At 37.6% G+C, this 13846-nt stretch overlaps 1 protein-coding gene across 6 annotated transcripts in view; it reads left to right on the forward strand.

Moving 5' to 3' along the window:
* The window catches only part of NUP62CL (nucleoporin 62 C-terminal like), a 109318-nt gene extending 96900 nt beyond the window's left edge, over positions 1-12418 (forward strand). For all 6 annotated transcript variants that reach the window (XM_008272850.4, XM_008272852.4, XM_051827229.2 and 3 more), the window contains one exon: positions 11145-12418. In XM_008272850.4, coding sequence (XP_008271072.1) covers positions 11145-11165 — 21 coding nt within the window. In that variant the 3' untranslated portion in view covers positions 11166-12418. The remainder of the gene's footprint in view (positions 1-11144) is intronic.
* The last annotated feature ends 1428 nt before the right edge of the window (positions 12419-13846 follow it).

Genomic DNA, 13846 nt, shown 5'->3' on the forward strand with positions numbered 1-13846 from the left:
TCTCTGTCTCTCTCTCTCACTGTCCACTCTGCCTGTCAAAAAATAAAAAAAAAAAATTAAAAAAAAAATTATAAGTCACAATTGAGAAGACAAATTTTGCAAATCATTAATATGTAATCCATAACTTTAGAGCGTTATCAACGCAAATTTATAGTCTGCCTCCTTATAGCCCATGATAGTATCCAGTTACTCAGAGGGGAAAAAATAACATAGTTTTTGTTACCATGTGTCCAGCCTGGACATTGGTATATGCTTTCAAAGTGCTATAATCACTAGGCCCAAAAGAGCTTAGGGAATGACTTGGAACTATGAACAGGGCCCTGCATTGTACATTTTATATTAAAGTCCTTTTTATGTACATTGTTTCATTTTATCCTCACAACAACCCTGTGAGGTAGGCGGGGAAACTAGTATCAGATTTACCCTGAAGATAATGAAGTTGAGGTTCAGAAAAGTTAAGAGATTTTTCCAAGTTATAAAGCTAGTAGGAAGTGGAGTAAAATAAAAATCACCAAATTCTAGGTTTAGGACCCTTTTCTCTAAACTATATAGCTTTTGAAAGTATAATCTAACCTTAAATATTTTTACTACTTCGTCCTCACTGTGTTATTCCTGGTTTTACTTTATATAAGATATAATGGAAGACTTAATTGAAAACTTATGCTAAGTTTATGCTTCTCTTCCCATGAAAATTTATAGCCACAGAACATGTATTTATTAGAAAGCACTGTTTCTTTGACTCCAGTCTAAAGGAACATAATAAGAAAGACCCTAAAGGCCAAGGAAATTGAAAAGAAGTCAGAGTAAGGGATATATATTAGTGGATTTCAGTCTATTTAAGCTTTTATTTTTGTCAGAGGGTACAATGGAGAAGTTTAATGCAGATGAAACCTAAAGCTTTTGAAGAGGACCTAAGTCTTGATGAGGTTATTCAAACTAAAATCTTGATTGCATAGTGATGATAGGCCGTGGTCTTCAAAAATTTGGGACTTGATGCTTTCCCATAGTGCTAGCATTTGAATGCCACCATACAAGCTATTTCATGTTTTTTTTCCCATTAATGATCCATAGGTTTCTTTAAATGAAGTCCACTTTAGAGTACATAGTTATCAGTATTCTGCAAAACTGCAGGAGATCCAAGGCTCCCAGTGGACCACAGACCTAAAAGGATAGAATTGGCCTCTTATTTTTTAGAAGAGTCTGTGAAGAATTGATACTCATTTTTTTCTTTAATAAAAGATTTATTTATTTATTTATTTGAAAGGCAGAGTGTCAGAGAAAGAGACAACGAGAGAGAAAATAAGAGAAAGAGATCTTACCGTCTACTTGTTGACTCCCCAAATATCTGCAAAAGTCAGATCTGGACCAGGCTGAAGCTGGGAGCCAGGAATTCCATCCATCTCCTGTGTGGGTGGCAGGGGCCCAGATACTTGGCTATCTTATGCTGCCTTCCCAGGCAAATTAGCAGGAAGCTAGCTTGGAAGTGGAGCGGTTGGGACTCTAACCAACACTTAGATGTGGGAAGCCAGCATTGCAAGTGGCAGCTTAACCTGCTGCACTACAACATTGGTCCTGATACTAATTATTCTGTAAATGTTTTGTATAATTCTCCAGTGAAACTGTTTTGGCCTAGGTATTTAAGTATGAAGTTGTTAATAGTATTTCCTTTTTATCCTTTGAATGGCCATGGGATCTGTTGTCCTATACCTGTGTCTTTTCTGATATTGGTAATTTGTTCACTCTCTCTCCCTCTCTCATCTTGCTAGAGGTTTATTGATTTTTCCTTCAAAGAATTAGTTGTTTCATTGATTTTCTCTATGGTGACTTTGTTTACAATTTTTTTTTATATTTGCCTTTATCTTTATTATTTCCTTCCTTCTTGCTTTGTATGGATTTTGCTCTTCATTTTTTGTCTGAACATGGATTATTGATTTGAGAACTCTCTTTGTTCCTAATATTATTCTCTTTTAAGGAATTTCTGATAATCAGTAATCTTTTAACCCCAGTTGTCATTTATCTCTAACTATCAATTTCACTAATGGTTCTTTTACTAGCCAGTATAAAGTTCCATGTTAACAAACATCTGCAACAGACATAGATATCCCAAAGGAATCTCAAATTAAACTCATCAAAAACTAAACTCACTATTTTCAGACTCTCCTGAGCCTCTCGGACCTGTAACTCCTTTTATTTTCCTTAACTGATAATTACTATTATTTACTCAGGAATCTTAGGCAGGCTCTTTCTACTTCTTCAATAAATATTGATGATCACACTTTTTAAATAGCTCTTGAATCCCTTTTTTAAAAATATTTATTTTATTTATTTGAAACACAGTACAGAGAGAGGTAGAGACAGAGAGAGAGCTCTCCCATCCACTGGTTCACTCCCCAGATGGTTGCAACAGCTGGAGCCACGCCGATCCAAAGCCAGGAGCCCAGAGCTTCTTCTAGGTTTCCCATGCGGGTACAGGGGCCCAAGCACTTAAGCCATTTTCTATTACTATCCCAGGCCACAGCAGAGAACTGGATTGGAAGAGGAACAGCCGGGACTAGAACCAGTGCCCATATAGGATGCCGGCACTTCAGGCCAGGGCTTTAACCCACTGTGCCACAGCACCCGTCCCCAGTGAATCCCTTCTTAGTAGATTCACATTGCCACATTCCTACTTCAGACCTTCTGCATCTCTGACCTTGAAAGTAGAATAACTTTTCAAGGTTTATGAAAAATATTAGCTCCTTGTCCACCCAATTTCCTACTCCCCAAATGTAATCACTTACAATTATTGTAGCTGTTTTTTAACTGTTTATATGTGTAAATGTCATGTATACTTTTACATATTAGTTTTCCATATTAGGCCTTCTCTACTAACTTTCCAAAATGGGAGTTGAAGGTTTAATTTCTTACACCATATATATGGGTGTATGTGATACACGTGCACATGAATACAAACACACACACACGTACACACACATTTTCCTCATCTTCCCCCATATGTATAACATAAATTTTAGGAGCTGGCCCTGTGACACAGTTGGTTAAGCCACTGCCTGCAGCATTGGTACCCCATACGGGCACTGGTTCAAGACCCAGCTGCTTCATTTCCAATCCAGCTCCTTGCCAATGTGCCTGGGAAAGCAGCAAAAGATGGCCCATGTCCTTGCGCATCTGCACCTGCATGGGAGACCCGGAAGAAGCTCCAGGATCCTGACCCCAACCATTGTGGCCATTTGAGGAGTGAACCAGTGGATAGAAGATCTTTCTTTCACTCTGTTTCTTCTTCTTCCTCTCTCAGTAACTCTGCCTTTCAAATAAATAAAAAATAAATTAAAAAAAAAGTCAAAGGCCTCCACCACAGAATATATTTTGCTGTAGTAAAAAAATAAAAAAAAATTGCAAAAGACATCTAAAATAGCTAAGAACAAATAAATAAATAAGTAAATTTCACAAGTCAATATTTAATACTTGAATTATGATTATATAAATATTGTTCATGTTCTTACCATGTAGCATATCATATTATGTCTTTCTTTTACAAGTTGTTGTTTTTCTTTGAATTTTATTTCCTCATTTGTTTAGTTTTCTACATACTTACCAGTACTTCATTCACCAATTCCATGCTTTTAATTTATATCAATTTCTTTTTTTTTTATTTAATGAGCATAAATTTCCAAAGTACAGCTTATGGACCACAATAGCCTCCTCCCTCCTGTATCTTCCCTCCCACCCACAACGCTCCCCTCTCCGACTCCCTCTCCCCTTCCCCTTCACATCATGATTAATTTTTAATTATTTTTATATACAGAAGATCAATGTTAGCGTATGTTAAGTAAAGATTTCCACATTTTGCTCCCACACAGAAACACAAAGTGTAAAATACTATTTGAGTACTAGTTATAGCATTAATTAAACACCTAAGAGTAATTGTGTATTAATTGCAGAGTTCAACCAATAGTTTTAAGTAGAATATAATATGCATCTTTTGTATTGTTGTGGCTTCCCCCCCCCCCCGACCTCCTTCCCTCCCGTGGCCCTCCCCTCACCCACTCCCTCTCCCATCCTGCCCTTCATCACGTTTCATTTTCAATTACCTTCATATATTGAAGATCAACTTAGTATATACTAAGCAGGGATTTCAACAGGTTATATCAATTTCATCTTTTTGAATTTATCTCTCCCAGAGTCCTCTAATCTCTGTTCTACCATCTGGATTTGTTTTGCCCTGCCATTCAGCTAGGTTTTTTGTTCTACAACATTCTTGTATTTGCTTCTCCATTGACTCTCCAGTTTTCTGGCTCTTAACTTTTGCCACTTGTTTCATGGTTTATTCATTTTTTTCTGATATAGTACATATTCCCAGTTTCGAGAGAGAATTACAGAGTGCATGGGAAGTAAGTTTTTGAGTTCCTGTATGCTTGAAAAGATATATTCTTCCCTCACACTTAATTGATAATATTAGGTATTTAATTCCATCTTAGAAATAATTGTCCATTGAACTTTGGGAAGTATTCTAGTATTTACTAACTTTGAAGGCCATATGAGTCCTGAATCTTTGTGGAATCTCTTCACTTTTTTCTATGGAAAGGTATTAGTGTCTTCCACAGAATACTAATATTTCAAATGATGTGCTTATATTGTGAGTCTGTTTCATCCACTAAGTCTTGTATTAGTGAATAAAGAAAATATTTCTTTCAGCTTAGGACTGTTTTCTTGAATTAGGTTTCTGCTAACTTCCTTCCCGATGTAATTATTCTTTCTGGAAATCCTGTTATTCTAATGTTTGATTCTCTGTAATGATCTAAACACCTTTTCTCTCCTATCATCTCTAGATTTTTAGTAAATTCTTTAGAATATGTTCTCAACTTTTAATTCCAGTCTTTCTATTGACCTTTGCTTTCTGCTATAATTTTTATTTTGCAAGAACTTATTGGGGCCGGTGCTGTGGCATAGCAGGTAAAGCTGCTGCCTGCAGTGCCAGCATCCCATATGGGCACTGGTTTGATTCCCGACTGCTCCACTTCTAACCCAACTCTCTGCTATGGCCTGGGAAAGCAGTGGAAGATGGCCCAAGTCCTTGGGCCCTTGCACCTGCGTGGGAGACCTGGAGGAAGCTCCTGGCTCCTGGCTTTGGATCGGCGCAGCTCCGGTAGTTGCGGCCAGTTGGGGAGTAAACCAGCATATTGAAGACGCCTTGACTCATCATTCTAATAGTTGTTGATCCCTTATTTGTATTTATGCTGTGTTCTACATGCTATATCATCAGTATTTATCATACAATATTGCAGTTATCTGTTTACATCTGTTATTTGAGTTTGAACTTCTAAATAGACATTCTTAATTATTTCTGTATCTTCAGAATTTAGCAATGCCTGGCATGAACTTTGGATCCAGTATACATTTTTAATTTATTTGTCTTCTGATATGTGCACACCATACTGCATTCAGCTTTTGGTTGAGAAGAGAAATACAAAGCTAAAGCACATATGCATTCAAACCTTTTTCATGTTATTAAAAGGCTGCATTTTAATGGGTGCCAAGTAGTCCATTATATGGATATGCCATAGTTTTTTAAAACTAAGCCCATTGGGCCGGCGCCGCGGCTCACTAGGCTAATCCTCCGCCTAGCGGCGCCGGCACACCAGGTTCTAGTCCCGGTTGGGGCGCCAGATTCTGTCCCGGTTGCCCCTCTTCCAGGCCAGCTCTCTGCTGTGGCCAGGGAGTGCACTGGAGGATGGCCCAGGTGCTTGGGCCCTGCACCCCATGGGAGACCAGGAAAAGCACCTGGCTCCTGGCTCCTGCCATCGGATCAGCGCGGTGCGCCGGCCGCAGCGCGCCGGCCGCGGCGGCCATTGGAGGGTGAACCAACGGCAAAGGAAGACCTTTCTCTCTGTCTCTCTCTCTCACTGTCCACTCTGCCTGTCAAAAAATAAATAAATAAATAAATAAATAAATAAATAAAAATAAAAAACCAAGCCCATTGTTAGGTATTGGCTAATGTTTTCAACTTTTCTGCTGTTTTTAATTGTGCTATAGTATCCTAGCTGTAGGTAAATTCTAAGGAACATCCATGATTACTGGACATAAATAAAATTCTTTGAAGTTAAAATGTTAAATCAGGAATATTGTCTGTTTTAAAGTCTTTTGATATATATTTCCTTCCAGGGAAGTTGTACACATTTTAATTTTCACCAGAATTTCATTAGGGTGCCCATTTTCTGTGCTCTTTCCAATATTACTGCTCCTGTCATCATCATCACCATTATCATCATTCCTTGCCAAGACTTATAGGTGAATATAGTATTTCTCTGGTTTAATCTACATTCTTCTGGTTACTGAGGAGGTTTAGTATTTTCAAAAAAGTTTATAAACCTGTGCTGGTGCTGTGGTGTGATCGATAAAGCTGCTGCCTGCAATGTTGACATCCCATATGGGCACCGGTTAATGTCCTGGCTGCTCCACATCCGATCCAGCTCTCTGCGGTGGCCTGAGAAAGCAGTAGAAGATGGCCCAAGTGCTTGGGCCCCTGTATCCACCTGGGAGACCCAAAATAAGCTCCTGTCTCCTGGCTTTGGATCAGCCCAGCTCCGGCCGTTGCAGCCATTTGGGGAGTGAACCAGTGGATGGAAGATCTCTCTCTCTCTCTCTCTCTCTCTCTCTCTCTCTCTCTCTCTTTCTCTCTCTCTCTCCCTGCCTCTGCCTTTCAAATAAATAAGTAAAATCTTTTTAAAAATGTTTATAAAAATATTTAAGTCAGTTTTAAATATTTATTTATTTGAAAGGCAGAGTTGCAGAGAGATAGAGAGAGAGATTTTCCATCCATTGGTTCACTCCCCAAATGGCCACAACAGCCAGAACTGGGTAGATCTAAAGACAGGGGCTTCTTCCAGGCCTCCCATGTGGGTGCAGGGGCCCAAGGACTTGGGCCATCCTCCACTGCTTTCCCAGGCACATTAGCAGGAAGCTAGATCAGAAGTGGAGCATCTGGGACTCGAACCTGTGACCACATGGGATGCTAGTACTGCAGGCAGTGGCCTCGCCTGCTACACCACAGCACCAGGCCCGTAAGTCATTTTCTAAGTTTCTTATTTATATCTTTTGACCACTTTTCCATCAGGATTCATTTTTCTCCTACTGCCCCAATTGTTTTTCTTTTCTTTTTCCTAGAAACCTTTTATTTAAGGAATATAAACTTCATGCTTTTGATAAATACAACTTTAGAAATATAGTGATTCTTCCTACTGTACCCACCCTTCCATCCACAATCCCACTCCTCTTTCTCCTCACTCTCCTATTCCTTCTTATTTTTTACTAAGATCTATTTTCAATTAACTTTATACACATACAGTGAAATCAATAAAGAGTTCAACAAATTGTATGAAAAAAAAAACTGTTCCTCAAATGTCCAGACAAGGACTGTTCAAAATCATTGCATCTCGAAATGTTAATTTCACTTCTATAGATCACCTATGAGGTATTCTATTAGTTATCAGTAATCAGGGAGAATATATGTTATTTATCCTTTTGAGACTGGCTTATTTCACTGTGTGTTTTCCAATTTCATCTATTTTGTTGAAAACAACAGGATTTTTTTTTTTACCACTCTGTAGTATTTCATGGAGTATATATCCCAAAATTTGTTTATCCAGTATTCAGTTGATGGACATTTGGGCTGATTCCATATCTTAGCTATTGTGAATTGAGCTGCAATAAACATGGTGGTATAGATAATTCTTTCATATGCTGATTTCATTTCCCTTGAGTAAATTCCCAGGAGTGGAATGACTGGATCATATGGGCGCTGGATTCGAGTCCCAGCTGCTCCACTTCCAATCCAGCTCTCTGCTGTGGCCTAGAAGGGCAGTAGAAGATGGCCCAAATCCTTGGGCCCCTGCACCCATGTAGGAGACCCAGAGGAAGCTCCTGGCTCCTGGATTCGCATCGGTACAGCTCTGGCTGTTGCAGCCAGTTGGAAAGTTAACTGACACTCATATGGGATGCCGGTGCTGCAGGAGGAGTTTCAGCCTACTACGCCACAGGGCTGGCCCTTCCATATAATTTTTTAATAAAAAATAAGTTTCCCTTGGAACCAAGAATTTTTAATTGCATGCATGGTTTTGTAACTGATACATAAAATGTATATGTTTATGGGGTACCAAGTGAGGTTTTGATACATATATATGTTATATAATTTCCAATCTTGGTAACATTTCTTTATGGTGGAAACATTCCAAATCCTTTCTTCTAGTTTTTTTTTTTTTAGAGGAATACAGTACATTATCAATATATATTCACCTTGCTGTGCAATAGCACACCAGAACCTTTTACTCCTGTTCAGCTATAACTTAATACTCTTCATTCAACCTTTCCCCATCTTTCCCTTCCCCCTACTCTCCATGGCTTCCGGTCACCACCACTCTAACTTCTATGAGATCAAATTTTTTAGACTTCATATATGAGTGAGATCACGGGGTACTTGTCTTTCTGTGCTTGGTTATTTCACTTAACATAATGATTTCCAGTTCTATTCATGTTGTTGCAAATTATAAGATTTCATCCTTTTTATGGATGAATAATATTTGCTTGTGTATATGCACTTATCCATTCATCAATTGGTAGACATTTAGGTTATTTCTATTTCTTGCCTATTATGATTAGTGCTGCAAGTAAAAAATGAGCAATAGATCTTGACAGATGTTTCTCAAGAGAAGATAGGCAAATGGCCAACAGGTGCATGAAAAATTTATCACTAATCATAAGGGAAATGAGAATAAAAAACCACAATGAGATATCACCCCTACTCTCCTAAAGACAAAAAATAATAAGTATTAACAAGGATGTGAAGAAAAGGGAACCCTTGCACACTGTTGGTAGAAATGTAACTTAGTACAGCCATCATGGAAAAAACAGTATGGAAGTTCCTCACAAAATTAAAAATAGAACTAACATATGATCCAGCAATCCCACTACTGGGTATATATCCAAGGGAAATGAAATCACTCTGTCAAAGAAACATCTGCTGTCTCATGTTTATTGCAGCACTATCCATATAAATTTTAAAGTAAGTTTATCTGTTTCAATAAAAACAGTCTGCTGGGATTTCCATAGGGATTACATTGGATATGTAGAATAATTTGTAGAGAATTTCTATCTTAACAACACTGAATCTTTCAATCCATGGACATAGATATATTCTCCATTTATTTAAGTATCCTTTAGTTTCTTCTAGCAATATTTTGTAGTTTTTAGTGTATAGGTTTTATGCTTCATTTGTTAAGTTTATTTTTCATTGTGCTTAAATTCTTTTTCATGGCACTACAAATGGAACTTTTACTTTGATATTGCTCAGTACAATTATTTTTAATAAGGTCAAAAATGTATGTCATTTTTCTCCCAACATTAAACTACTAGTAGTATTTACTTCTAGTATGATATATAATTTAATACATTGGCAGGAACCAATCACTGATACTTATCATAGGACCAGAATTCTGGGTAGTAAATGCTCTAGGAACAATTTTGCCCTTAAGGAGTGACAGTCCTAAAAATTTTAAAGTATGTTAATACAGAAAGAGTCCTGGGAATTCAACTAGAATACATGATAAAATGTTTATTATAAGATACTTAATAATGCTGACTTTTCTCAATGTTTTATTGATTTTTAAAAAATTGTTATAAATGCACTCCTTTGTATTTGCTATGTATCAATCAGTAAATTTGTAAATTGTGCTTATTTTGACACTTCTCGTCTCAAGATAATGGTTTGTTGTAGTACTCATTTGTGCTTCTGTCACAATAAAAAATGTTATTTAGGGGGAAAATAGCACCCTGCAGTTAGTTATTATAACAAAAAGGAGATTTATTTTGCCAGGCCTAACACACACTTTTTTCCTAGCCTTTTAGTAGACAACCATCATTTAAATAATTTATGTGTAAAGCATGATCTTATAGAATGTCAATATGTTACGTTAGGATGAGGTATTATATTATATAAACTGAGTAACATTAGGGTTTTTCCAACTGACTAAAAATTAACATACATTGTTTAATTTAAAATTTTTCTCATAAAGTTTTGCTTTCTTTTTGAATACCAGTTATTGCCTATCCACTTGTAAGCATTAATGAACACTAAAATAAATGGCCAAGTTTATTTTTGCATAGCAGTAGACTTAGATTATGATGCTTACTTCAACAAATTTTTTTTTTCACAGGCAGAGTGGACAGTGAGAGAGAGAGACAGAGAGAAAGGTCTTCCTTTTGCCGTTGGTTCACCCTCCAATGTCCGCCGCGGCTGGCGCACCGCGCTGATCCAAAGGCAGGAGCCAGGTGCTTCTCCTGGTCTCCCATGCGGGTGCAGGGCCCAAGCACTTGGGCCATCCTCCACTGCACTCCCAGGCCATAGCAGAGAGCTGGCCTGGAAGAGAGGCAACCGGGACAGAATCCAGCACCCCGACCAGGACTAGAACCCGGTGTGCCAGCACTGCAAGGTGGAGGATTAGCCTATTGAGCCACGGCGCCGGTCCAACAACTTATTTTTACTAGCATAATTGACACATGTTTCTCAAGAGAAGATAGGCAAATGGCCAACAAGTGCATGAAAAATTTATCACTAATCATAAGGGAAATGAGAATAAAAAACCACAATGAGATATCACCCATTTTTATAAAAAATGGCATTTTTATAAATGCCAGTTTTATAAAAAATGGCATTTTATGGTGCTCTGCCCTGAACAAATTTAAGAACCACCAAGTTAAATAAGTCATTTAAAAGGAACAGAAATGTAAATATACACAGTTTTTACTCATTTGCTTGTAGGTAGCCAAGACCCACCAAAGTCTATACCCTCAATTTAATGACCACTCTATTAGGATGTAATGAGTTTTAAAAAGCAGTTAATACTTCTCTCTAATAAAACATAAATGTCAAGTAGACTGTTGTTGCCTAAATGCTAGAGAGTAGGCAACAATAGTCTTGTCCATTGTTTTCATAATTTCCAACCAAATAGATGATTTTTTTCTAAAACTTAAAACTATTACAATTGATATATACATTTTTATGCATTCTATGTTGAAGTGAGAATGTAAGTTATTATGTTCCTGGAATATTTTGACCTCAGAATAATGACTGTGTGACTTTCCCCCCATAGGAACAATGCAGAGGAGGATAGAAAAGATAACATGGATCTTCAAGTATTGTCATGACAAGCAGTAGAAATGCAATATCAAGATTAACTTTGACTGAATGATATCTTCAGCATGTTTTTGGATTATTTGTTAACTATTAATTCTACTTATGTCAAATAGAGTAGTATTTACAGCTACTATTTAATCTTTTATTGCAGTGAAATGTACTGTGTTTTATATTTCAGTTAAATATTGTGCTGTTGAGAATTACACTGTAGTTTTGCTTTAATAAATCAAAGCCGTATTTGCCCCCTTTTCCAATCTGCAACTTATTAGATGTTAATCCTGTATGTGTAATTTATGTCTTACTTGCCTCAGTTCCACATCACACCATGAATACACATCTTCCTTCTCACTTTAACTGAATTGTAGAGAGATGTTTTCCAAATAGTATGTGCCAGTAATCTTTACTGTGTGTTACACCAAATGCATAATGCTAGTTACTGTAAACTCTATCTCCTGAAAGAAACTTACTGTCTAGTTTGAGGTATAAGTAATTCCCATCTGTATAAAAACAGTCTTGACAATACGAAGAAGTTTGTTTTGAATCAAATAAAGTGTGTTAATAGAAACTCAGTGAAGGCTGGGGCCAGTGAAGGCTGGGGCCAGCGCTGTGGCGTAGCAGGTAAAGCCGCCACCTGTGGCGCTGGCATCCCATATAGGTGCTGGTTTGAGTCCCGGCTGCTCCACTTCCGATCCAGCTCTCTGCTGTGGCCTGGGAAAGCAGTAGAGGATGGCTCAAGTCCTTGGGCCCCTGCACCCACGTGGGAGACCCGGAAGAAGCTCCTGGCTCCTGGCTTCGGATCGGCACAGCTACAGCTGTCGCAAACAATTGGGAAGTGAACAAGCAGATGAAAGACGCACCCCCCTTCTCTCTCTCTCTCTCTGCTTCTCCTTCTCTCTTTGTAACTCTGACTTTCAAATAAATAAAATCTTTTTAAAAAAAGAAACTCAGTGAAAGGCAGAAAAGTTATGGCAGATTCGGGATTTGAATTAGGTTTGAGCAATTCAGTTATTTTTGATGGGCTGATATCCTGGTGTTCTACTTGGTTTCAGCATGTGATTTATAGTTTTGGGTTTTTATGTATTGTTCATTTATTTGTTTTTTTAAAGCCTTGTTCTTAACTTTGAAACAGTCTGATCTCTTGTATTTTCTTGTTTTACCTAAGTCACAGATGTGTTGTTCCAAAATGATGAAATTAAAGCCAAAATAAACCACCTAAATGTGTTGAAGTGACTAGACCTTACTTGCTTATTGTTACTGAGCTGAATTTTTGTTGTACTGACTGTAGATGACCATCATGAGGGGTATACACTACAGAACGAAAAAGTATTTGAAATGAGTATTAGTTATGAGTGAAAAAATATCAGAAGTACATGTCCTCTTTCTCCTATCAAAACTTTTCTGAAAAGTAGCTTCTTAACAGGTGGGTTTTTGTAACCACTCAAAATTATAGAATATGAAAATAATCCAGAGACCATTTAATCTTGTGGATGGTTTCTGTAGGTAAGCATAGCTTTTGAATATAACCTTGAGTAAGCTCTAATATTTAAGTTTGATATTTTCAAAAATTTTTGCTTGTTTATTTTGATTTATTTAAAAGGCAGAGAAACAGAGAACGAGAGAGGGAAGGAGAAAGAGAGAGAACTAACCAGAGACAGAGATCTTCCATCCAATGGTTCACTCCCCAATGTCTACAACAACTGGGGATACCCGGTAAGGCCAAAGCCAGAAGCCCAGAACACCATCTGGGTCTTCCTCATGGATGGCAGGGACCCAAGTACTTGAGCCATCACCTGCTGCCTCCCTAGTGTGTGCATTAGCAGGAAGCTGGAATTGAAATGGAGCTGGGACTGTAAACAAAGGCACTTCAATATGGGATATGGTTGCCCTGGGCAATGTTTTAACTACTGTGCCAAATGCCTGCCCTCAAGTTGAGTATTATTATTGTTATACTCTAAAGACATTTTTCCCAGTGTTTTGGAGGGTCAAATCTTGTAGAGTAACCTGTAGTATAAATTATGTTCCACAATGAGCGAAGAGAGTATAGTGTTTTTAGAGGATATACTAGTTCTAAGCTTGTGCCTGCCTAATTAACTGGACAAATAATTTCCTCTTGGGCATTATCTTTTGTCTATAAAATGAAAGACAATATTAGAGTTGTTCCAACTGTTTTATGAGTAGAAAACTACTTTTCATTTCACTGAACTTTTGAGATTCCTAAGTAAAATAAAGAGAAAAGGCTTTAGTACTGCTTGTACTACCTTACTGTTACACTGTCTTCCCTGGGCGTTCCAGTATTTTGTTGAGTACATAGCAGGTGCTACAGGATGGCAGGCAGCTTCTGGATTAAGATTTACTAGGAGGTCTCAATATATTATCTAGAATCTGGAGCCTTGAACTAAATCATCCGTAAAGTTATTTCTGACTCTGGTTCTAACATGTGTCTTTAAGACATGGCATTGTTGAAAAAATATTAATTAAAAAGATTAAAAATAACCTATTTTGCCAGTAGTTACAAGGCAATATTTAGGTTAGGTACTGGAGTGTTAAGTCCTCCTAACCATTGTTAACCAGCTAAGTGGCTGAAATAGAATTCTTAAATTTGTAATGTTGACATTTCTCAGTGCTTATTTTTTTTATCCTTTGGAAAAGATGCTATAT

This window comes from Oryctolagus cuniculus, chromosome X (genome assembly GCF_964237555.1).
Source record: "Oryctolagus cuniculus chromosome X, mOryCun1.1, whole genome shotgun sequence".
Classification (NCBI taxonomy): Eukaryota; Metazoa; Chordata; class Mammalia; order Lagomorpha; family Leporidae; genus Oryctolagus; species Oryctolagus cuniculus.